At 45.0% G+C, this 26,064-nt stretch overlaps 1 protein-coding gene and 3 non-coding genes across 5 annotated transcripts in view; all 4 read right to left on the minus strand.

Moving 5' to 3' along the window:
* Nucleotides 1–328: 328 nt before the first annotated feature.
* On the minus strand, nucleotides 329–447 carry LOC133451648 (5S ribosomal RNA). The gene has a single exon (XR_009783193.1). It is a non-coding gene; the product is annotated as a 5S ribosomal RNA (ribosomal RNA).
* Nucleotides 448–2,518: 2,071 nt separating this feature from the next.
* LOC133451656 (5S ribosomal RNA) lies at nucleotides 2,519–2,637 on the minus strand. Its single transcript, XR_009783200.1, has one exon. It is a non-coding gene; the product is annotated as a 5S ribosomal RNA (ribosomal RNA).
* A 3,430-nt stretch (nucleotides 2,638–6,067) lies between these two features.
* LOC133451651 (5S ribosomal RNA) lies at nucleotides 6,068–6,186 on the minus strand. The gene has a single exon (XR_009783195.1). It is a non-coding gene; the product is annotated as a 5S ribosomal RNA (ribosomal RNA).
* Nucleotides 6,187–21,860: 15,674 nt separating this feature from the next.
* Nucleotides 21,861–26,064, minus strand: part of zfr (zinc finger RNA binding protein) — a 44,787-nt gene continuing 40,583 nt past the window's right edge. For both annotated transcript variants that reach the window (XM_061729651.1, XM_061729650.1), the window contains exons 19-20: nucleotides 23,706–23,803; nucleotides 21,861–22,445 (exon numbers count right to left, since the gene is read on the minus strand). In XM_061729651.1, coding sequence (XP_061585635.1) covers nucleotides 22,263–22,445; nucleotides 23,706–23,803 — 281 coding nt within the window. In that variant the 3' untranslated portion in view covers nucleotides 21,861–22,262. The remainder of the gene's footprint in view (nucleotides 22,446–23,705; nucleotides 23,804–26,064) is intronic.

A 26,064-nucleotide genomic window follows, 5' to 3' on the forward strand; every position in this document is an offset into this window, starting at 1 on the left:
AATGGCAATCTAACAACAAAAAATGCCATGTGAGGGAGATTGAAGACATTTCCAACTCATGCTGGTTCCAAAAAAAGTGGTCCGACAGGGAGCTGCGTTCAACACTTTATTTTACATGTGCAAAGCTTCAAAAAACAACACCTACAATACCCGGGTTCTGAATGAGAGGTTAAAAAACAAGCTTATTTCTACCTTAATGGGGAAATTCACTTTTTTTATTGGATCCATCCAATAAACAAACAAATAAACAAATAAACAAACAAACAAACAAAGCAGGTATAAACATGTGTGAGTAAAGGGAGCAAGAGCACTCTGTGCTGGTTGAAAAAGCTTACAGCACCGGGTATTCCCAGGCGGTCTCCCATCCAAGTACTAACCCGGCCCGACCCTGCTTAGCTTCCGAGATCAGACGAGATCGGGCGTATTCAGGCTGGTATGGCCGTAAGCGAAAGCTGAACCCTGAAATAGCTCTTATAAAGTGTTCACTTGTCGGCAACCACATCCCCGATGTCTGAGACGGAGAGTAAAACCGGTGTGTTCAAGAGTCAGTGGAGCTCATTCACAAGTGGAGCTGGTGGATTGTAGCGGAGCTGAAACTCTGCAGCTGCCGTGTGTCGGTGTTTATGAGACACTTCACTCCCACATGTTCACCGGGGGGTTGTTGTCACATTGTGAGTGTCTCAAATAAGAGGCTGTGAACGGGTGAATAGGAAAAAGACTAAATCGCTTTTCAGAGCCTATAAGTGGCTGTACTAAAGAAATAAACTATAGGAGCGCCATCCATTTATTTTAAGGAGTAACTCGCTCGTCAAAGGACAGCATACGGATGTTTGTGTTGTTCAGTTATGATGAAACAAACACAAACGTGACAGTACACTCGGTAAGTGCGCGTATAGAAGACAGTTGTGAAGCCGCAGCTGCCGTTTACGACCATACCGCCATGAACCAGCAGAGGGCGCTGTTGCCAGGTTTGGGAACCTGTGCACATTCAACCTCGTTTGCAGCAAATCAGCTCCAGCTTCAGACGCGTAGCGTTCAAATGCTGTTTCATGGAGCCTTGGAACGTCATCAAAGAATGTGATGTCTTTGATGACGTCACGAAGAATAGTGGAAGAGCAAGCACACGTAATAGCACACATTAGAGTGAAGATGTATTTCTTTTCTTGTTATTATAAATAACAGCAGAAAACCAGACACACACAGCTGTTTAAAAGCACAGCAGAAGTAGTGAAATTATTTTGCCACAGGACCATGAAAATATTATAACTGTAATGGCAATCTAACAACAAAAAATGCCATGTGAGGGAATTTGAAGACATTTCCAACTCACGCTGGTTCCAAAAAAAGTGGTCCGACAGGGAGCTGCGTTCAACACTTTATTTTACATGTGCAAAGCTTCAAAAAACAACACCTACAATACCCGGGTGCTGAATGAGAGGTTAAAAAACAAGCTTGTGTATTATCAAAAACAACACATTATGCATTGAGTTGATGTGAAGATGTCTTCCAGCTCAGGATGAAACATTTTACCAAGCATTCTTATTAGTTATTCCCACTGATTTTAAGACTCTAATACCAATCCAATAACACATAATCTTGCTATCTAATCGTTACATTTTAGCACACACAAGTTGTCGTGGATGACACTATATTTAAAGTTTTGTCATGACCAAAAAAACCAAACGCCAGCTTTTCCTCTTGTACGAATGCGTTCCAATTGCTTTCAGTGATATTGATTTAACACATGCATTGGTATCTATAGCTGTGTTCACACTGCCAGCTCAATAACTAGCATACTGCTTGTTGAGCTGCATGTAATTCTACTGAGTGCAAAAGATGATGCATACTGTCTGACTCTGTTACAAGATCTGCCCTTGTGCTCTCAGATGTCTGCCGTCTTCATTGTATCCCGGTCTGAAGGAGGAAGCTTGAAACGGTGAAATCTGACTGGATAACTGACTGGACTGTCGTTGGCTCCTAACCCTAACCCTAACCCTAACCCTAGGCCTAACCCTAACCCTAACCCTAATAGCACACATTAGAGTGAAGATGTATTTCTTTTCTTGTTATTATAAACAACACCAGAAAACCAGACACACACAGCTGTTTAAAAGCACAGCAGAAGTAGTGACATTATTTTGCCACAGGACCATGAAAATATTATAACTGTAATGGCAATCTAACAACAAAAAATGCCATGTGAGGGAATTTGAAGACATTTCCAACTCATGCTGGTTCCAAAAAAAGTGGTCCGACAGGGAGCTGCGTTCAACACTTTATTTTACATGTGCAAAGCTTCAAAAAACAACACCTACAATACCCGGGTGCTGAATGAGAGGTTAAAAAACAAGCTTATTTCTACCTTAATGGGGAAATTCACTTTTTTTATTGGATCCATCCAATAAACAAACAAATAAACAAATAAACAAACAAACAAACAAACAAACAAACAAACAAACAAAGCAGGTATAAAAATGTGTGAGTAGAGGGAGCAAGAGCACTCTGTGCTGGTTGAAAAAGCTTACAGCACCGGGTATTCCCAGGCGGTCTCCCATCCAAGTACTAACCCGGCCCGACCCTGCATAGCTTCCGCGATCAGACGAGATCGGGCGTATTCAGGCTGGTATGGCCGTAAGCGAAAGCTGAACCCTGAAATAGCTCTTATAAAGTGTTCACTTCTCGGCAACCACATCCCGATGTCTGAGACGGAGAGTAAAACCGGTGTGTTCAAGAGTCAGTGGATCATTCACAAGTGGAGCTGGTGGATTGTAGCGGAGCTGAAACTCTGCAGCTGCCGTGTGTCGGTGTTTATGAGACACTTCACTCCCACATGTTCATCGGGGGGTTGTTGTCACATTGTGAGTGTCTCAAATAAGAGGCTGTGAACGGGTGAATAGGAAAAAGACTAAATCGCATTGCAGAGCCTATAAGTGGCTGAACTAAAGAAATAAACTATAGGAGCGCCATCCATTTATTCTAAGGAGTAACTCGCTCGTCAAAGGACAGCATACGGATGTTTGTGTTGTTCAGTTATGATGAAACAAACACAAACGTGACAGTACACTCGGTAAGTGCGCGTATAGAAGACAGTTGTGAAGCCGCAGCTGCCGCTTACGACCATACCGCCATGAACCAGCAGAGGGCGCTGTTGCTACGTTTGGGAACATGTGCACATTCATCCTCGTTTGCAGCAAATCAGCTCCAGCTTCAGACGCGTAGCGTTCAAATGCTCTTTCATGGAGCCTTGGAACGTCATCAAAGAATGTGATGTCTTTGATGACGTCACGAAGAATAGTGGAAGAGCAAGCACACGTAATAGCACACATTAGAGTGAAGATGTATTTCTTTTCTTGTTATTATAAACAACACCAGAAAACCAGACACACACAGCTGTTTAAAAGCACAGCAGAAGTAGTGAAATTATTTTGCCACAGGACCATGAAAATATTATAACTGTAATGGCAATCTAACAACAAAAAATGCCATGTGAGGGAATTTGAAGACATTTCCAACTCATGCTGGTTCCAAAAAAACTGGTCCGACAGGGAGCTGCGTTCAACACTTTATTTTACATGTGCAAAGCTTCAAAAAACAACACCTACAATACCCTGGTGCTGAATGAGAGGTTAAAAAACAAGCTTGTGTATTATCAAAAACAACACATTATGCATTGAGTTGATGTGAAGATGTCTTCCAGCTCAGGATGAAACATTTTACCAAGCATTCTTATTAGTTATTCCCACTGATTTTAAGACTCTAATACCAATCCAATAACACATAATCTTGCTATCGCTAATCGTTACATTTTAGCACACAAAAGTTGTCGTGGATGACACTGTATTTAAAGTTTTGTCATGACCAAAAAAACCAAACGCCAGCTTTTCCTCTTGTACGAATGAGTTCCAATTGCTTTCAGTGATATTGATTTAACACATGCATTGGTATCTATAGCTGTGTTCACACTGCCAGCTCAATAACTAGCATACTGCTTGTTGAGCTGCATGTAATTCTACTGAGTGCAAAAGATGATGCATACTGTCTGACTCTGTTACAAGATCTGCCCTTGTGCTCTCAGATGTCTGCCGTCTTCATTGTATCCCGGTCTGAAGGAGGAAGCTTGAAACGGTAAAATCTGACTGGATAACTGACTGGACTTTCGTTGGCTCCTAACCCTAACCCTAGCCCTAACCCTAACCCTAGCCCTAACCCTAATAGCACACATTAGAGTGAAGATGTATTTCTTTTCTTGTTATTATAAACACCAGAAAACCAGACACACACAGCTGTTTAAAAGCACAGCAGAAGTAGTGACATTATTTTGCCACAGGACCATGAAAATATTATAACTGTAATGGCAATCTAACAACAAAAAATGCCATGTGAGGGAATTTGAAGACATTTCCAACTCATGCTGGTTCCAAAAAAAGTGGTCCGACAGGGAGCTGCGTTCAACACTTTATTTTACATGTGCAAAGCTTCAAAAAACAACACCTACAATACCCGGGTGCTGAATGAGAGGTTAAAAAACAAGCTTGTGTATTATCAAAAACAACACATTATGCATTGAGTTGATGTGAAGATGTCTTCCAGCTCAGGATGAAACATTTTACCAAGCATTCTTATGAGTTATTCCCACTGATTTTAAGACTCTAATACCAATCCAATAACACATAATCTTGCTATCGCTAATCGTTACATTTTAGCACACACAAGTTGTCGTGGATGACACTGTATTTAAAGTTTTGTCATGACCAAAAAAACCAAACGCCAGCTTTTCCTCTTGTACGAATGAGTTCCAATTGCTTTCAGTGATATTGATTTAACACATGCATTGGTATCTATAGCTGTGTTCACACTGCCAGCTCAATAACTAGCATACTGCTTGTTGAGCTGCATGTAATTCTACTGAGTGCAAAAGATGATGCATACTGTCTGACTCTGTTACAAGATCTGCCCTTGTGCTCTCAGATGTCTGCCGTCTTCATTGTATCCCGGTCTGACGGAGGAAGCTTGAAACGGTGAAATCTGACTGGATAACTGACTGGACTGTCGTTGGCTCCTAACCCTAACCCTAACCCTAACCCCAAAGGCTGAAATATGCTTCTGCGTCACACACACGCAGAGCACACGGCGCAGTCGTGACGCCGTCACGAACCGTTCAGAGTTCTCCGTCTCTCCATTTGGTCGCGGTGCAGTACCCCCCGCGGCCACTAGTTAGCGATCTTTTTCTGAATGGTTTATCCGACTTTTTCCGGTCACAGTAAATCAAAGAAATAAGGACAACTATTGTGCAAAAAACAAAAACAAAAAAAATCACACATAAACGAAGAAAAAAGCCCTGGAAGTTCACTACTGCTTCAAACCGGAAACCGGAAATGCTTCGCTTTCAAACGAACCAATCACAGCCCTCTCGGTCTGCGTGTGGTCGGCGTCTCCTCGACGCGTAGTTACAATTTTCGGGAGGTGCACGTCACTGACGGCGCATGTGACGGCGTGTCCTCTGCGTGTACAAAAACCACACGCCGTAGACACGGCGTCGTTTTGACGCAGAAGCATAATTCAGCCTTAACCCTAACCCTAACCCTAACCCTAATAGCACACATTAGAGTGAAGATGTATTTCTTTTCTTGTTATTATAAACAACAGAAAACCAGACACACACAGCTGTTTAAAAGCACAGCAGAAGTAGTGACATTATTTTGCCACAGGACCATGAAAATATTATAACTGTAATGGCAATCTAACAACAAAAAATGCCATGTGAGGGAATTTGAAGACATTTCCAACTCATGCTGGTTCCAAAAAAAGTGGTCCGACAGGGAGCTGCGTTCAACACTTTATTTTACATGTGCAAAGCTTCAAAAAACAACACCTACAATACCCGGGTGCTGAATGAGAGGTTAAAAAACAAGCTTATTTCTACCTTAATGGGGAAATTCACCTTTTTTATTGGATCCATCCAATAAACAAACAAATAAACAAATAAACAAACAAACAAACAAACAAACAAAGCAGGTATAAAAATGTGTGAGTAGAGGGAGCAAGAGCACTCTGTGCTGGTTGAAAAAGCTTACAGCACCGGGTATTCCCAGGCGGTCTCCCATTCAAGTACTAACCCGGCCCGACCCTGCTTAGCTTCCGAGATCAGACGAGATCGGGCGTATTCAGGCTGGTATGGCCGTAAGCGAAAGCTGAACCCTGAAATAGCTCTTATAAAGTGTTCACTTCTCGGCAACCACATCCCCGATGTCTGAGACGGAGAGTAAAACCGGTGTGTTCAAGAGTCAGTGGAGCTCATTCACAAGTGGAGCTGGTGGATTGTAGCGGAGCTGAGACTCTGCAGCTGCCGTGTGTCGGTGTTTATGAGACACTTCACTCCCACATGTTCACCGGGGGGTTGTTGTCACATTGTGAGTGTCGAAAATAAGAGGCTGTGAACGGGTGAATAGGAAAAAGACTAAATCGCTTTGCAGAGCCTATAAGTGGCTGAACTAAAGAAATAAACTATAGGAGCGCCATCCATTTATTTTAAGGAGTAACTCGGTCGTCAAAGGACAGCATACGGATGTTTGTGTTGTTCAGTTATGATGAAACAAACACAAACGTGACAGTACACTCGGTAAGTGCGCGTATAGAAGACAGTTGTGAAGCCGCAGCTGCCGCTTACGACCATACCGCCAGGAGACCCGGGACCAGACCCAGAGACCCGGGACCAGACAAGGAGACCCGGGACCGGACCCGGAGACCCGGGACCGGACCCAGAGACCCGGGACCGGACCCGGAGACCCGGGACCGGACCCAGAGACCCGGGACCGGACCCGGAGACCCGGGACCGGACCCAGAGACCCGGGACCGGACCAGGAGACCCGGGACCAGACCCAGAGACCCAGGAGACCCGGGACCGGACCAGGAGACCCGGGACCGGACCAGGAGACCCGGGACCAGACCCAGAGACCCGGGACCGGACCAGGAGACCCGGGACCGGACCAGGAGACCCGGGACCAGACCCAGAGACCCGGGACCGGACCAGGAGACCCGGGACCGGGTCAGGAGACCTGGGACCGGACCAGGAGACCCGGGACCGGACCAGGAGACCCGGGACCGGACCCAGAGACCCGGGACCGGACCAGGAGACCCGGGACCAGACCAGGAGACCCGGGACCGGGCCAGGAGACCTGGGACCGGACCCAGGCGGACCACGGCAGACCCCTGGGGTATTTGGGCTTGCCCAGGCCGCCTACAGAACCCAGACTGACCCGGGGACTACTGGACTGGACCCCGGCCCGGGAAAGGGTCCCGCAGTCCCCCAGGAGGACCCAGGAAGACCCAGACCCCTCCTGGACTGGACCCCGGTCCCAGGGACCCCCCATACCCCCAGGGACCCCAGACCACCCGGAGTATATAAAATACACATTTCTCGCTATAAACCTTAATAAAATGCATTTTAATCCCGAAACTATCTTGAAAAAAAATGCATTTTCCAAGAAAAATAAAATGTATGTTAACTTCTGACATGTTAGTACGTTACTCTAAACTTAACTATCTTTAAATATTAACCGTTTACTTCCACGTCCCTAGCAACAGTAACCATGACCACACATCCGGGTCCCTACCTACTAACAACCAGCCCCCTGATTGGCTGAGACTTACCAAGCGTACAAATCATTACTGGGCTACTCAAACAAGAGATAACTGAAACAAATGGCCGGTAACTACTAGCAGGTTACTAGCCCCCCACTAGCCTATACTTATGGGACTAAATAACGCCTCATTCAATGGGCTGATAACAGTCAACGGCACACAATCAGGGCATCTGTCACGTGTCCAGGATCCCCCTCGTTATGACGTAGAGGGAATTCCCAGAGGGTATTCCCTGTGTCAAACGTTCCCCATAAATAATAATAATAATGTAATAATCCTAGCTGCTCCCGGTTGTCAGGCCAGCGCTGTTGTGTGGGTAATAACAGTCGACAATGTAAAGCACTTTGCGGCTGTAGGAGTAGCCTACAGCTGGAAAGCGCTATATAAGTGTGAGCCATTTACCATAATAATGTAATAATCCGTTTATATATCACGACCACGTATCCCAGCACCAAAATGTTGCAATTTCACATTATTGAAACGTTGCGATTTCACATTATTCTGGCGATATCTGAAATAACTTCCCAATGAGAAAGCGTGTGATTTGGTTTATTGGTGTGACGGCCAGAATCTTGAAAGTCAGAGACTTGGTCGCAAAAGGAATAGTCAGAAAAATGTAACAGTTATACAATTCAAGGGCTATTATTGTAACCCCTCTACGTTTTTGCACTTTGGAACAACTAGGCAGGGTACGTTTTTATGTGAGAGGAGTCGGGAGTGAAAACTGTGTTGCAAGAGAATGACGCTCGTGGCGTAGTCTTTGGTTGTCATGGTTGTCATATGAGTGCGTTATCCAGGGACTATTTTGTGTACACGCTCATTGATCTGAGTGCACCGGTAAGGAGAACGCCGCGTTGGCGCGGAAACTAGTCCCGGCTGAAGGAGTTAACGAGCTGTAAGTGTGTGACAGAGCAGTAGAAATAAAGACCATAAAAAGGAGTAATATTGTCCGGTATTCTTCGGGAAATAACCTCCACAATGGTGTCAGAAGTAAAGCGACTCGGACGCGGATCATGGCAAAGTTTAATCCTCCCGAGAAACTGGACTTTACTCGACCGGAGCAGTGGCCGGAGTGGCGGCAGCGGTTTCAGAGGTACCGAATGGTGACGAAGCTAAACCTGGAAGACGGGGACGTGCAGGTTAGCACTCTGCTCTATGCGCTCGGCAAAGAGGCTGAGCAGGTGTTCAACACTTTTGTGTTCAGGGAGGATGAAGATGCTGATGAATATGAGACTGTGTTGGAGAAATTGAACACATACTTCATACCTAAAGTGAACGTTATCCACGAAAGGGCTCGTTTTTATCTCAGAGCTCAGAAGCACGGTGAATCAGCAGAGGAATATTTTCGCACCCTCTACGAGCTAGCTGAGACCTGTCAGTTGGGTCCGGCGAAAATTGAGAATATTCGGGACAGACTGGTCATCGGGATTGTAGATAAGGAGTTATCAGAAAAACTACAGCTGACAGCGGACCTAACACTGGAAAGAGCAGTGGAGATTGTGAGACAGTCGGAACAGATAAAAGGGCAAATAAGCCAGCAGGCCAGAGCTAACTCGACTGACGCCAGCTACCTCAGTGAAGTGGCGCGAACACATGCACGCGCAGCTCCCACCCCACAGTACAGGGGAAGGGGAAAAAGGCACGGCAGTTTCCACACCGCGAGCCCAGGACACCGCGGCGACAGGTGCAAGTGCTTCAGGTGCGGTAAGGATCACCCCAAATACGCAGCCTGCGCAGCCAGAAATGCTCAGTGCAGAAACTGCCATAAGACTGGACATTTTGCGGTGGTGTGTTGCTCCGCCAGAGTGAACGAGGTAACCACAGTGGGACAGGAGGCTGACCACAGCGGCAGACATTTTTTAGGTGAGATCAAAGCAAAGTACACCTACGTTGCAGACACTAATTCACCATGGACTGTTAAACTACTCATCAGAGACACTCCTGTGACCTTCAAAATTGATACAGGTGCAGATACCAGTGTGATATCAGATGAAACATTCCACAAGCTCAAACACCTGCCCTCGTTAGAAAGCGATGACATGGACTTTGACAGCCCAGGGGGGAAACTCGATGGTCTAGGACAGTTCACAGCTTTAACAACGTACAAAGGCCGACGATACAAGTTTGTCATACATGTGGTCAAAACGAACAGCTGCAGCAACCTCCTAGGCCGAGCTGTCGCAGTGGCCTGGTGTTCCGCAGGGTTCAGTGCTAGGGCCAATCTTGTTCAGTTTATACATGCAGCCATTGGGAAGTATAATCCAGAATCACGGCATACACTTTCATTGTTATGCTGATGATACGCAGCTCTACTTGTCTATGAAGCCGGATGAAACAGAACCGTTAGTTAAACTTCAGGCATGTCTTAGGGACATCAAGGACTGGATGTCCAGAAATTTCCTGCTTCTAAATTCAGATAAAACAGAGGTTATCATTCTTGGTCCAGAGCATCTTAGGAAGGGATTAGATGGTGTTGTGATGGCTTCCAGTGCAACTGTGAGAAACCTTGGTGTTATTTTCGATCAGGATTTGTCGTTTAAACCATATGTCAATCAGGTTTGTAAAATAGCCTTTTTCCATCTCCGTAATATTGCAAAGATTAGGAAAATCCTCTTGCAGAGTGATGCAGAAAAACTAGTTCATGCGTTTGTATCTTCTAGACTAGATTACTGTAATGTGTTGTTAGCAGGATGTCCAAGTAATTTGCTGAATAGGCTCCAGCTGATCCAAAATGCAGCAGCACGAGTACTGACAGGAATTAGCAGGAGAGACCACGTCTCTCCAGTGTTAGCGTCGCTCCATTGGTTACCCGTAAAATTCAGAATCCAATTTAAAATTTTATTACTTGCGTATAAAGCCCAAAACGGCTTAGCTCCGCATTATTTGCAAGACCTGATAGTGCCTTATGTTCCTGTCAGAGCTCTCCGTTCTCAGAGTGCAGGTTTACTCGTAGTTCCTAGAGTATATAAATGTAGATTTGGAGGGCGGGCGTTCTGCTATCAGGCACCACTACTATGGAACCAACTTCCAATCTGGGTTAAGGAGGCTGACACCACCTCCACCTTTAAAACTAAACTTAAAACATTTCTGTTTAGTAAAGCCTATAGTTAGTGTTTAGTAAACCTCTAGCTGGTGTTGGTAAATCTCTAGGTAGTGTAAACTTTAGTGTGTCAGAGTCGCTCCTGTAGTTTCTTGTGCTGGCCCCCCCTTCTCCCTTTTCTCTCTTTTGTCCATGTTGCAGCATCCTTTGCCGGACACCGGAACCTGCAGGTGGTCGTGGGTGGCTTGTAGCTTGCATTACGGAGCACAAGTCTTTCCCTGACCCTGCACCCCAAACTGGGACTTGCTGATTGGGCCGGAGCTTCGGGAGCTGCATGCTGGCCTGCGGTCCCCACCCCTGGTCATCCCGTTGCTGGCCCCCCCTTCTCCTCCCTTTTCTCTCTTTTGTCCTGCAGGTGGTCATGGGTGGCTTGTAGCTTGCATTACGGAGCACAAGTCTTTCCCTGACCCTGCACCCCAACCTGGGACTTGCTGATTGGGCCGGAGCTTCGGGAGCTGCGTGCTGGCCTGCGGTCCCCACCCCTGGTCATCTCGTTGCTGGCCCCCCTTTCTCCTCCCTTTTCTCTCTTTTGTCCTGCAGGTGGTCGTGGGTGGCTTGTAGCTTGCATTACGGAGCACAAGTCTTTCCCCGACCCTGCACCCCAACCTGGGACTTGCTGATTGGGCCGGAGCTTCGGGAGCTGCGTGCTGGCCTACAGTCCCCACCCCTGGTCATCCCGTTGCTGCTTCCACCTGCCTGCTGTGCTGTTGCCGTCCCTGACCCACCAGTCTGGCCCTCGGCAGGAGGGTCCCCCCTTATGAGCCTGGTCCTGCTCAAGGTTTCTTCCCTCCTAAAGGGGAGTTTTTCCTTGCCACTGTTTGGCTTAAGGTTTTTCTCCCACTAGGGGAGTTTTTACCTGCCATTGTTTATGTAATAACTGCTCGGGGGTCATGTTCTGGGTATGGGTCTCTGTAAAGCGTCTAGAGACAACTCTGTTGTATTAGACGCTATATAAATAAAATTGAATTGAATTGAATTGAATTGGCTATGGGACTGGTGAAAAGAGTGGATGAGGTTCAACGCATGTTTGATACAGAGGTGGGCCCCTTGAAGATAAAGCCCGTCAAAATATGCCTTCGAGACGATGCTGTTCCGTACAGCGTGAACACCGCGAGGAGGGAATCTGCACCCATGCTCCCTAAAGTAAAAGCTGAACTGGAGAGGATGGTAAAGTGTGGTGTCATTGAGGAAGTGACAGAACCAACGGAGTGGTGCGCCCCGATGGTCCCGGTCCCCAAACGAACAGCTGATGTGAGGATCTGTGTTGACTTAAAAAGACTTAATACGGCAGTTAAAAGGGAGAGGTATGTCTTACCCACCATAGATGACATACTGCCACGACTGGCAGAGTCCCGAGTGTTCTCCCTGCTTGACGCGGCTAGTGGCTTCTGGCAAATCCCGCTGGAGAAGGAAACAGCCAAGCTGACCACGTTCATCACTCCCATGGGGAGGTATTTCTTCAAGCGGCTCCCGTTTGGGATCTCCAGTGCACCAGAGATTTTTCAGAGGGAGATGTCGGTGCTGTTCAGATGCCAGGAAGGGGTTGAGGTGTACATGGATGATATTCTCGTCCACGGCAGGGATGAGAAAGAACACGAAGAGACTCCAGAACGTCCTGCAGATCCTGGAGAGAGCAGGCTTGAAGCTTAACGACAGAAGCAGCTGAACTACCTGGGGCACCTCATGGATGAAGATGGCATCCGCCCTGACCCCTCAAAAGTAAGTGCCATCACAGAGCTACAGCCACCAAATGACATACCAGGCCTCCGGAGGTTCCTGGGTATGGTTCATTATTTGGTTAGATACCTGCCCAACCTATCAGAGGTGATAAAACCCCTGAACAACCTGCTGAAAACTGACGCAGCATGGACCTGGGACGCAGCACAAGTCGACGGACGCCTTCAACAAGGTAAAACAACTCATCTCCACAGCACCCACACTGGCATTCTATGATATAAATAAACGTACAATAGTGAGTGCAGATGCAAGTAGCTGCGGGCTGGGTGGCGTACTGCTACAGCGCCATGCTGAGGGACTGAAACCAGTAGCTTTCTGCTCCAGAACATTGACAGATGCAGAACAGCGCTACGCGCAGATAGAAAAAGAGTGCTTGGCGGTCGTTTGGGCCTGCGAGAGATTCTCCACCTACCTGTATGGACTAGACAGCTTCACAGTTCACACAGACCACAAACCGCTAACACCACTGTTCAACAACAAAGACCTCGACATGGTTCCCCTGAGGTGCCAACGCCTGCTCATGCGTCTGATGAGGTACAACCCCACTGCAGAGTATGTGCCAGGGAAAACACTAACAGTAGCTGACACACTGTCCAGACAGCCACTACCTGTAATAAAAAGTGAAATATCAGAACTGACCTGTGATGTTTCAGTGTTCGAGGATGCAGCCCACACAGCATGGCCAGTGTCGCCCTCCAAGCTGGAGCGGATCAAGCAAGAGACAAGTACTGACAGTGACCTGCAGGTGGTGAGTAAACTGGTGACACGTGGGTGGCCAAAGCACGTGGGTAACGTCCCAGTACAAGCCAAAGCATACCACCAATGGGGTAACAGCCCGTCGACCTCAAAGGGACTTCTGTTGTATGGAGACAGAATTGTTATTCCACACAGCATGAGAGGCGACATACTCCACCGTTTGCATGATGGACATCAGGGCATTACTAAGTGTCATGAGAGGGCACGAATGAGTGTGTGGTGGCCCGGACTAGAGAAGCAGATCCAAGAACTGGTGAAAAAGTGCCCTGAATGCATGCAGATCAGACCGACACAGAGGAAGGAGCCTCTGATGACAACACTACTGCCTCAAAGGCCATGGCAGAAAGTCGGAGCCGACATCTGTGAGTATGACAAGAGAAACTCTGATTGTCATTGACTATTTCTCTCGTTATTTGGAGATAGCACACCTACCTGACATGACTAGTGGGACCACCTGTGCGCGACTGAAGAACATCTTCGCCAGGTGGGGGTGTCCAGATGAGCTACACACAGACAACGGACGACAGTTTTCAAGTAAGGAGTTTCAAAGCTTTTCTGTGGCGTATGACTTTAAGCACATCACCTCCAGCCCTTACTACCCTCAGTCCAACGGTGAGGCTGAGAGGGCGGTTCAAACGGCGAAAAAGATCCTTCGACAGGCCGACCCATTCCTGGCTCTTATGTGCTACAGAGCCACACCGCTACAAGCCACGGGTGCCAGCCCTGCACAGCTCATGTTGGGCCGTCAGATTAAGACAACTGTGCCCACAGTCGACAAAGTCCTCACTCCAAAGTGGCCTGACTTCACAAAGGTGCGTAAAGCTGACGCCAAGGCGAAGGAGAACTACAGGCGTAATTACAACAGGCGCTACGGTGTCAGAGCACTCCCACCTCTCAGGGAAGGAGAGAGAGTAGTGATGAAACTCAACGGAGAGTCAGAATGGAGGACAACAGGGACAGTCCAAGAACCACACACAACACCAAGGTCCTACCTGATCCAGACGGACCGCGGAACACTGCAGAGGAACAGGCGCCACCTGCGCCCAACCTTCCTTCCTGTTCAACAGCCAGAGACAGAGAGCACACTGTCGAGTGAGCAACCATCATCACCCCTCTGCTCACCTCCAGGTTCACCTGTCAGAGGGATCGTTCCAGCAGAGCCTGCGGTTCAGGCTCAGGTGACTTCCAGGGGAAAAGTCATCCGTCCTCCAGACAGATTCAAAGACTTTGTGTGCACTTAACACATAGCTTGCCAACAATGGAGCAGAATAATCTCCGGCAGCTATGGAGGTGAATGGGTAGTCTACCCCATAACCTCAGGGAAATAATAGGGATAGAATGAAAAAAAAAAAAAAAAGAATACAAATGTGCAATGTTAATGCTATTCATCCCATTGTGTTACGGCATTTTCCTGCCTTGTTCATGAGTGGCTGACGAATAATATGTTAAGTTGCAGTGTATTACCAGCCTCGATTGTATAATTCTTTACAGTAGGGACACTGCAAGTTTTCTTGAGTTATTGTTTACATATGTTTGTGTCTACGACTCAAAAGAGGGGAGATGTCATATGAGTGCGTTATCCAGGGACTGTTTTGTGTACACGCGCATTGATCTGAGTGCACCGGTAAGGAGAACGGCGCGTTGGCGCGGAAGGTAGTCCCGGCTGAAGGAGTTAACGAGCTGTAAGTGTGTGACAGAGCAGTAGAAATAGACCCATAAAAAGGAGTAATATTGTCCGGTATTCTTCGGGAAATTACCTCCACAATGGTGATTACTTGCCCTGGGCGTCAAGTAATGCCGCAGAGGGGATTACGTTGGTAGATTAGGTGATCCGCATGCGTCGGAAGAAAACGCGAAGGGGGCTTTGAGCGTCAGTCATGAACGCAAATGGGTCCTGCCAAAGCAACTTTGGTAAACACATCGGGGTAGCGGAAAGGTGGTGGTGGGGGGGGATATACAGCGGGACGACGGCTACTATATATAATAGATAATAGATAATTGATTTGTTGAATCTAAGCACTTTGGACAAGATTTGACTTTTTGGGTTTTAAGCAGGAGGTGTCAGGGGTCAGGGTGTCGTGCGTAGCAGAGCAGCTACCTCGCTGCGATCTATTGAAAGTCAGCCCTCGATCCAAGCTTTTGTCGGCCGGTCCTGGCGCTGTCCGTGGTACCACGGGCATGGAAAAGTGTTCAGAGTCCCCCCCGCAGGCTGCAGAGTGCTGCCCACGGGTTTGAACCCGCTGCCCACGGGTTCAAAGTCCCTCTCAGACTGCGGAGTGCTGTCCATGGTACCACATACACGAGGCATGTGTTGGAAAAGTTTCTAAGTCCCTACACGGGCTGCAGAGCGCTGTCTGCGGTACCACGGGCACGAGGTCCCCGGGGGGTACCTGGGCCTCTCCTCCAGGCCCGTGGGCTGGGCTCTATCACTCAGGGGTGGCCGGTCGGAGGGGTGCTTAAGTGCGGGTCCCCGGGCTCGGCCGGAGCGCCGGGTTGAGGGCTTTGTCTCCCGGTGTGGGGTTTTTTTTTAATCAAACCGTGATACAAGGAGCTTGGTCATCAACAAAACTATCTAGTTTATCTAAACCGTTAACTTGTCTCTGACCTCTGTGGTAAAGAAGTCTTTTGAGCGCCTTGTGCTGCCACACCTCAAAAAAATCACCGACCCACTACAGGATCCCCTGCAGTTCCTACAGAGCCACCAGGTCTGTAGACGATGCTGTAAACATGGCCCTGCACTTCATCCTCCAGCATCATTGAGTCCATCCTCACCTCCTCCATCACCATCTGGTACGCTGCTGCCACTGTAAAGGACAGGAGCAGCTGCATCGTATCATCTGCTCTACAGAGAAGGTGATTGGCTGCAATCTTCCAAAAAAATCTCCCCGTCAAAATGTTTTTCTCCTGCATGGCCCTAATACTCTTCTGTATACATACAAGTACACTATACACTGTATATGCTATATATCCAGATGCTCTGTTTTGGTTTATGCTACATTCTGCTCCTTTTATCATATTTTTTATGTCTACTTTAACTGTTATTAATTATCTTGTTCTTTTTCTAAAGTATTTCTTGTTTTCCTGTCTGAAGTGTATCATAGAGCGGAGGCCACTCGATAAGCCTCTCAGGTTTCTGACCTCTCCAGAACATTTTATTTTATTTTTCTCGAAACGCATTCCATTGTATTTCTTTTCTTCTTTAAAAAATGTGCAAATAAATCAAAAAAAAAAAGCCCTGCTGAATCCTCCTCCTCTTGGGCGGGACGGCAGGATGAAGCAGGACTTGTGGCTTCACGTCCGAGGGTTCAGTGTTCCAAAGGTCGGTCACGTTTTCCGTTTCTGATATTATTAATATCATTTTGTTACTGGGTAAGAACCATATTCATTGTGCCAAATGGAGAAATTGTAAACCCTCATTCCGGGGTTTTATTAACAATTAAGATTTTTTTCACATGTCTCAAGAGTAGAAAACAAAAGTGCAAGTAAAATAAGTCTAGACATTGCTCGTTATTTGTTATTCTAATTTAACCCTCCGGGACACCTAGGCGCATTTTACGCGCTTTTCACTTTTCATTTTTGGATAATTTTGGCTGAGTTCATCCATATGGCATGAATTTTGGTGAGATTGTGTATTTTTATATGATCTTTATATTTCCAGCTCAGTTCCTACAGTAAGTCTAAAATACACTCTGTAAAATACAATTGTTACACTCTGACCCCTTAGCGCAAAAAACGCGCCATTGAAACCCATTCAAACTTCAATTTTTGATCTCGCTTCCATTAAAGCATAATAAATGCATTTTATTATATCTAGGTGTCAATCTGGTCTTTTGCCTTGGAATTGATCATATTTACTACTCTGAACCAGATTACCTCATTTTTACCATATTTGGCATATGGAGAAAAAACATGCTATTTCCACTGGATGGCACCGTCACAATTCACCCCTCCCCCTCCCTTAATGTGTGTGTGTGTGTGTGTATGTTTGCATGTACAGTTAGTATATGTGTGTGTGTGTATGTGTGTGTGTTTGTGTGTGTGTGCGTGTTTGTGTGTGTGTGGTGTGTGTGTGTGTGTGTGACCTTATGACATTATGAGCAAAGGCTTTCAAGTGCCACTGTTTTCATTCATTCACATGGTTTTTGTGCAGAAGTTCAAAGCCCCTCTAAGATTATTTTGTATAAATGCACACCACACACACCTACACAAGAGGTCCATAAACACAAATAAATCCAAACATGGGGCATTTTGAATCACATGAAAGGTGCAGCCATAGAGAGAATCATGCTTTTTGTTGAGTCGTTTACACAGCTGCGACTGCAGCCAAAGTTTATAAAAATGCAACCTGTGGAACTAGTCATTTCTTATTTGGCAAGATGGAGAGAGCCTATTGAGTGCACAACGCTTTGGACATAGCGATGGAGTCTGATTCTGATCGCGGGCAAGAGGAATCTGACACAGAGAACACAGATACTACAGACGAGGAACCGGTGTCTGAATCGTCTTCTGAGAGCTTTGATGTGTCCTCTGACAGTGAGGAAGATGAGACTTCCAGAAGTGGGGAAATTCAGTGGCAGTGAAATTTGCTTTCATCCTTTGGACCACCGTGGATCCCTCATGGCAACGGGGAAAAAGTTAGCGGAGGAGGCTGTTCATTGAGGAGCTGGGGAAGACTCTTGTAGCTCCAAAAATGGCAAGGAGACGCCACCTCCCCGCACACCAGCTGCTGCGGCCTTGGTGTTGGTGCTGAACTCAAAGGAGACCCAGGTCCAAGCTCAAGTGCAAGCCCATCCCCAGACACCACCCAGAGGAGGAGGGCAGTGTGTTTTGAGCACCAGCAACAAACTCCTACGTGTACTCCACCTGCAGAAAGTGCGACAGTCCCATCTGCAAGGAGCACTACCAAATTGTTTGCAGCTCCTGCCTCACCTGAACTGACTCACACACACTCACACTCACACTCACACACACACACACACACACACACACACACACACACACACACACACACACACACACACACACACACACACACACACACACACACACACACACACACACACACAGTCTCTTTCTCTCTGTCACAATTTTGTTGCTGTTATTGAATGTTATTGAATGTTATTTAGTCAGTTTTGATGTTCCTGGCTCACTGTTCCTGGTTCATTGTTTCACTTCTGGGTAAAAAAGTATGTGTTATAGCTACCTTTTGAAATGCATAAAAAATAATAATGCATGAAAATCAATGTTGCTGCTCTGTGTTCCCTGTGTTGTTCATCTAAAAACATGGCATCATGACAAAAACCTGGCATTTAAAGGGTTAAATCTTTAAAAAATAATGAATATTTGATATTAATACTTAGGTCAGATATTGGTGAAACAAATTAGCTCAATAAAAGTGGAATATAATATTAATGTATAATATGTTTTATAGCTACCTTATGAAAAGCGCATTTTTTGCGCGAAGGGGTCAGAGTGTAACTATTTGACACTGCACAAAAAATAATAATGCATGAAAATCAATGTTGCTACTCATCATTGACATATCCCAGGCTGTAATAACCCAAAACAAAAAAATCTACTTTGCATGTAGTATATTGAAAATAATTCAATTTTTCTGTTTTTTTCATCTAAAAACATGGTGGCATCGTGACAAAAACCTGGCATTTAAAGGGTTAAATCTTTAAAAAATCATGAATATTTGATATCAATACTTAGGTCAGATATTGGTGAAATAAATTAGCTCAATTAAAGTAGAATATAATATTAATGTATAATATGTTTTATAGCTACCTTATGAAAAGCGCGTTTTCTGCGCGAAGGGGTCAGAGTGTAACTATTTGATACTGCACAAAAAATAATAATGCATGAAAATCAATGTTGCTACTCATCATTGACATATCCCAGGCTGTAATAACCCAAAACAAAAAAATCTACTTTGCATGTAGTATATTGAAAATAATTCAATTTTTCTGTTTTTTTCATCTAAAAACATGGTGGCATCGTGACAAAAACCTGGCATTTAAAGGGTTAAATCTTTAAAAAATCATGAATATTTGATATCAATACTTAGGTCAGATATTGGTGAAATAAATTAGCTCAATTAAAGTAGAATATAATATTAATGTATAATATGTTTTATAGCTACCTTATGAAAAGCGCGTTTTCTGCGCGAAGGGGTCAGAGTGTAACTATTTGATACTGCACAAAAAATAATAATGCATGAAAATCAATGTTGCTACTCATCATTGACATATCCCAGGCTGTAATAACCCAAAACAAAAAAATCTACTTTGCATGTAGTACATTGAAAATAATTCAATTTTTCTGTTTTTTTCATCTAAAAACATAGTGGCATCGTGACAAAAACCTGGCATTTAAAGGGTTAAATCTTTAAAAAAATCATGAATATTTGATATCAATACTTAGGTCAGATATTGGTGAAAGAAATTAGCTCAATTAAAGTAGAATATAATATTAATGTATAATATGTTTTATAGCTACCTTATGAAAAGCGCGTTTTCTGCGCGAAGGGGTCAGAGTGTAACTATTTGACACTGCACAAAAAATAATAATGCATGAAAATCAATGTTGCTACTCATCATTGACATATCCCAGGCTGTAATAACCCAAAACAAAAAAATCTACTTTGCATGTAGTATATTGAAAATAATTAAATTTTTCAGTTTTTTTCATCTAAAAACATGGTGGCATTGTGACAAAAACCTGGCATTTAAAGGGTTAAATCTTTAAAATATCATTAATATTTGATATCAACACTTAGGTCAGATATTGGTGAAAGAAATTAGCTCAATTAAAGTGGAATATAATATTAATGTATAATATGTTTCATAGCTACCTTATGAAAAGCGCGTTTTCTGCGCGAAGGGGTCAGAGTGTAACTATTTGACACTGCACAAAAAATAATAATGCATGAAAATCAATGTTGCTACTCATCATTGACATATCCCAGGCTGTAATAACCCAAAACAAAAAAATCTACTTTGCATGTAGTATATTAAAAATAATTCAATTTTTCTGTTTTTTTCATCTAAAAACATGGTGGCATCGTGACAAAAACCTGGCATTTAAAGGGTTAAATCTTTAAAATATCATTAATATTTGATATCAACACTTAGGTCAGATATTGGTGAAAGAAATTAGCTCAATTAAAGTGGAATATAATATTAATGTATAATATGTTTTATAGCTACCTTATGAAAAGCGCGTTTTCTGCGCGAAGGGGTCAGAGTGTAACAATTATTAAATTTTTTTCTCTCCTTCTCTATGCTCCATTATGTGAATTTAAATGCTTAATTTATTTTGTCATTCATATGCACCTTTTAATTCTTAGAGCGCCTTGTTTTTTGTATTCCTTACAAGAATCCCCCTTTTTTTTCCTTTCATATTGCACTTAAATTGATATTTGTCCATTATCCTCTTTTATAAAGAAAAAAAAAGCATCACCATGGCAACAGCTTCTCCACCTCACTCTGCTCTGAGCAGCAAATGTTTGAAATGAGATCAACGCGTCTAAGAGCCACACTCCCCTCTAGTGGAAACATCTAGCGGAAAACTACTAAAATCCCCCCAAAATAAGTGAAGAAATGTAAAGTGCGTCCAGACTTTCTGAGAACAAACATCAAACAGCACATTTGTTCCACCTGAAAACATGTTTATTCTGCTCCTGGAATGGAGGGGTGAAATGCAGAGCAACATTCATCATGGACCATGCTGACGGGCGTTTAGACCGACCCCCCCCCCCCCTTTACTTCCAGTACATAAGTTCATTTAGCACCTAAACAAAATAAAAGACAGGCAAGCAAATAAAGTTAATCAGGAACACAATTTAAAAACCAAAACAGAATGTCATGTGAACATGGCCACGCCTTGTACAGGAAGGTAAAACAAACAACTAAAATTCAAGCCTTTTTTCTCTTGAGTATTACAAATACGCTCGGGTATATATTTTCATATAGATGTATATATGCAAAAAAGAAGGACAAAACAGTTTAGAGCTGATAAGTTCACTACTTACAAAGATACATCAACAGAACTGGAGTCTGTGCAATGCCCTGCAGGGTTGGGAAGCAGAAAGCATGGAAACGTGACGAGACCACGGCATTAAACAGCATTAATTAAGCAGTTATTCAGGTTGAAAAGAGAAACTTTCAGTTGGAGAAACTGCTTCACAACGGTGACGAGATGGAGACAGAACTGAGCTGCAACTGTACAGGTGGATGAAGGCCTTGATGTTTGTCTGGGCTGTTGCTCCGGGTCCAGAGCTCCGGGTCCAGAGCTCCGGGTCCAGGAGCCCCGGCTCCTGCACTGCAAAAACTCAAAATCTTACCAGGAATATTTGTCTTATTTCTAGTTAAAATGTCTAATTTTTAGTCAAAAAACCTCATTACACTTAAAACAAGAGTCATTACCAGAAAAATAACTTGTTATTTGACAATTTTCACCTGTTTCAAGTAAATTTTCACTTGAAATAAGTAGAAAAATCTGTCAGTGGAACAAGATTTATCTTCTCATTACAAGCAAAAAAAAAAATCTTGTTCCACTGGCAGATTTTTCTACTTTTTTTAAGTTAAAATCTACTTGAAACAGGTGAAAATTGTTGTTTTTCCAGTGATGAGTCTTGTTTTAAGTGTAATGAGTGATTTTAACTAGAAATAAGACAAAAAAATTCTTAAGATTTTGAGTTTTTGCAGTGTGGACCCGGAGGTCCAGGAGCTCCGGCTCCGACCCTGACCCCCCAACCCCCCAGGACAGAGGGGGGACAGAGGGGAGCAGCACCAGCAGCTCCCACAGGTAAAAGCTGCTTTACCTGCCTCACAAATTCTACGACTATCACAACACGGATCACGTTTCTGTCGGCGTAATACCAAGTTAGGCTGCAGTTACAAGGGTTGGAGCTAAAAAGGAAAAAAAAAAAAAAAAAAAAAAGAAATAAAACTGCTCTCACAAGACGGACACACACATCTGAGTACATTTCTACGTGTAGCTTACTTCTCGTCGGGGAAAACGCTTAAAAACTATCATAATCTTTCTTGTCTTTTTTGCCCTCTCCCTCGAAGCTGTCGGTGCCGTCGCTGTTGTCCCGGCGACGCTTGCGGCTGTTGCGGATGTTGAAGCGCGGGTTCATCTGCGGCAGCGGGTCCATGCCCAGGACTTTATGGATCTGACGGAACGCCAGCAGCCTCAGGGCGAACTGCAGAAACAGAAACAACATTTCAGACTCCGTCAGTGGAAACAACACCGCTGCAGGAAAACCTGCCCTCGAATCACGAACACGTCAGACCAAGAGCCATCCCAATGTTCACCCTACTTTCTACCACTAGCCCTAAAATAGTTAGGGCCCTTGTAATGTTCCCTAGGGATTGGGACACCACTTGCTACGTCACTGCGTGGTTTACGTTCGGGTACGTAAGCGACTGCGTAGTTACGTTTGCACATACGTCACACCATATCAGGAAGCCCAGAGCTAAAAGATGTTTTAATTTCAGCTGTAGCGCTGTTAATATGCCCCTTTATTAAGTTTTAATATTTTTTCAGGCGTAAAAGTAACCGTTAAGATCCCCAACCTGGGCTCAGTTTATCCAAATAACGGCTGGTAAGAAATTTTCTCCGATGTTTTCGGGGGATGAGAAGAGCCGCCGGCGAATTATGGTTCCACGTTAAATCGACGCAGAACCATAAATCAGCCTTTATTCTGGCGAGATCTGAAGATACAACGCAACAACAAGTGAGTGATTATGTACATTCACTGAGTGAATATTATGAAAAGTAAAATATATATTTCTCACTAAAAATGTAATCAAAACACATTTTTATGCAGAAACTAACTCAAAATATTGATTTTATTCACTAAAAATGAGAAATGTCTGCCATGTTTTTTCGTTTGATTCAGTCCGCAAATGACGACGAAAAGCATTCTGGGAAATGTTTCTGGCCCTCGGTCGGTGAGTCAGCATCTGAAATCCCTCGCTGTGAAGGGCTAGATTCATACACACTAGCCCTTGTTATGTCCACTAGCCCTCGTTATGTCCACTAGCCCTCGTTATGTCCACTAGCCCTCGTTATGTCCACTAGCCCTACATGCAAAGAGGAATTGGGACACCACTACCCTCACGGGAACGTGCAAAATTTAGGGGTAGAGCTGAAAAGTAGGACTAGGGGGGATTGGGACTGGCCCTATAATACAATACTATAACAATCACATCCTAGTCCTGGGATCAATAAAGTACATCTTTTATACTTTTTATACATGCTGCAAAAGCATGACTTGGAAGCAGAAGAGTCTCAGGGCAGGGCTGGCCTGGGCACTGCAGAGCTCTCAGAACGTTTCCCTATGCTACTGCGGTTAACAGAAGGAAACACCACTCCAGCAGTTCCCCTCAGAAAGGGGGGCAGGAGATGGACTGGGATTGTCCTGGCTCCACGTGTTTACAGCGGATTAAAGCAGTCGTACCTGAGCACTGGAGGTGATGTCCTCTCTCTGCTGCTCTCCCAGGGATAGCAGGGTGTCCACGGGCTTCTTCTCACAAGGATCCATAAACCCTGGTCCTCCTGGGGAAGGAAGGAGGACAGCCAGGAGAATCAGAGCTCTGCAGCGCATCCCAGACCCACAAGTATCCAGCAATACCTCCTTTGGTAATACAGGTGCATGCAAAACACACGTTTCTGAATATGTGTGTTCAGTTCTGGAGGTGAAGACCTGAGCTCCACACTAGTGATGTCCAGGTCTGATCATATCATCACAGACTGGGGCAGATCACATGACTTCTGTCAGAACGCTAAAATAAAAGTAATGATTTTTTTTAAAAAGCTTGGCGACCTAAAGTTTTATTAACGTGAGTGAAGGGGACCACCCTCTTCTACACCACGGCCTTCTAAAAGAAAAGGCCGATACCGACGGAAACAGCTGATGACAGTAACAGCAGGATCTGTATTTGCAAGATGAGTAACTGGGGAGACGAGGAGATGCACGAGCCGACATGTGTCCGGAACCACAAAGGAAAAGCTGTGACAGCTGATGTAGAGACAACACATCGTCCTACATCAGGGATATTCAACTGGCGGCCGGAGGGCCACTTGCAGCCCGCCAGGAGTTTTTATGTGGCCACTGGTCATATTTCAAGAAGTAAGCGAAACTAACATGGTTTACATATGGCATTTTGTTCATTAATAAAAGTTTAAGATGCTTGGTAGCCTTTTCAGTTGGTTAATGATTCATTGGACAGAGTTTGTACATGTTAATCTCTGCTAGAGATGTTTTTTAATACTTCGATTTTTTTTTTGCCAGTGTTTCAGTGATAATGTTTGTCACATTATTTGTTATTAACCTCCGTTTATAGAGGACTTGTTTACATCATTAGGCTTCTAGGATTGGTCGGACATTTTTTTTCATTTGAATCTCTAAATGAGGACTTTGCATTTCAGACGAACTTCTAAACCTCCTATAATTTCATGTGATTGTTTTGTTTTGCTGATATAATGCACAGATGTGGCTGACTTCCGGTTGAACGATGTAGTGGAAGGACGTGTGGTGTAAGCCTCTGCATCTTTTCGACTTTTTTTTGTGTTAATTACGTTAACTTTTCATCTATCTTTAGTATAACAGTTTGCTTTAATCATTGGCAAGTCAACTCTGTGCGGGAATGAAAAAATCCACACGAGCAGGCGGAAAGATTCAAGAACAGCGACTTTCTTTTCCCTCCGCGAAAGACGACAGCAAGATGGCTACCGGACCTGCTCCGCTCACGCTGGAAACGCTCGTCATTGAGCTGGAAAAATCAAGGAAGAGCATGACTGCGGAGCTCACCGCCTCTCTTAGCGAGGCCCTCGCCCCGATTCATTCATCCCTTGAATCTATCACCACCACCGTGGCCAGCCACACTTCTACTATTACGGGGATGGAAACGGCTCTGTCGTCTCATTCGGACAGCATTACGAGCCTGGAGCGGGAAGTCGTGGAGCTGCGGGCCAAGCTGGCTTCACTAACGGAGGGAAACGGTGCGCTTCAGACCGCTGTGGATGACCTGATTTCTCGCTCAAAGCGCCAGAACTTGAGAGTGATTGGCCTGCCCGAGGATGCTGAGGGCACTAACCCAAGGCAGTTTATGGCGGATTTGTTCAAAGAAGTAGCCGGGGATGCGCTGGATAACACCTGCCCGGAGCTGGACCGCGCTCATCGGAGCCTCCGTCCCAAGCCCCGCCAAGGATCCCGCCCGGTGATTGTGCGTTTTCACCGCTACATCGAGAAGGAGAAGGTGCTGCAGTGGGCGAAGGAGCACCGCGACATGACCTATCGGGGCCACAGGATTAAGTTTTACGAGGATTTCAGCGCTAATGTGGCAAAGAGACGGGCTGCTTTCAACCAGGTGAAATCCGCGCTGTTTCAGAAGGGGATTCGGTTCGGCATGATTTATCCTGCCCGGCTGAGAATCACCTTCAACGGCGTGAACCGTGTCTTCGACTCCCCGGAGCAGGCTGAATTGTTTTATCGGGAAAACATTCAGGATTCGTAAAAAGAGAGCCTGAGTGGGGGATTTCGCGACCACTTCATGGGTCTTTGCGCACGGGAGTTTTTTTCCTTTTTTCTTTTTTCTTTTTCTCTCTCCCTCGCCCTTTGCCCGTTTGTGTGTGTGTGCTGAACTCATTTAAGGTAAGATATACCTTCAATATTTGGGCGGACTAAAGACTGAGTTTATTACTCTGTTTACCTCAAGTTAAAGGGGACTTGCTTATGTTGTTTGAATAACGACATAATTAACGGTGTGTGCGCGCTCGTGTGCGCGCCAGCCCCGGTTCTTGTCAGGACACACACA

This window comes from Cololabis saira, chromosome 9, assembly GCF_033807715.1.
Source record: "Cololabis saira isolate AMF1-May2022 chromosome 9, fColSai1.1, whole genome shotgun sequence".
Taxonomy (NCBI): domain Eukaryota; kingdom Metazoa; phylum Chordata; class Actinopteri; order Beloniformes; family Belonidae; genus Cololabis; species Cololabis saira.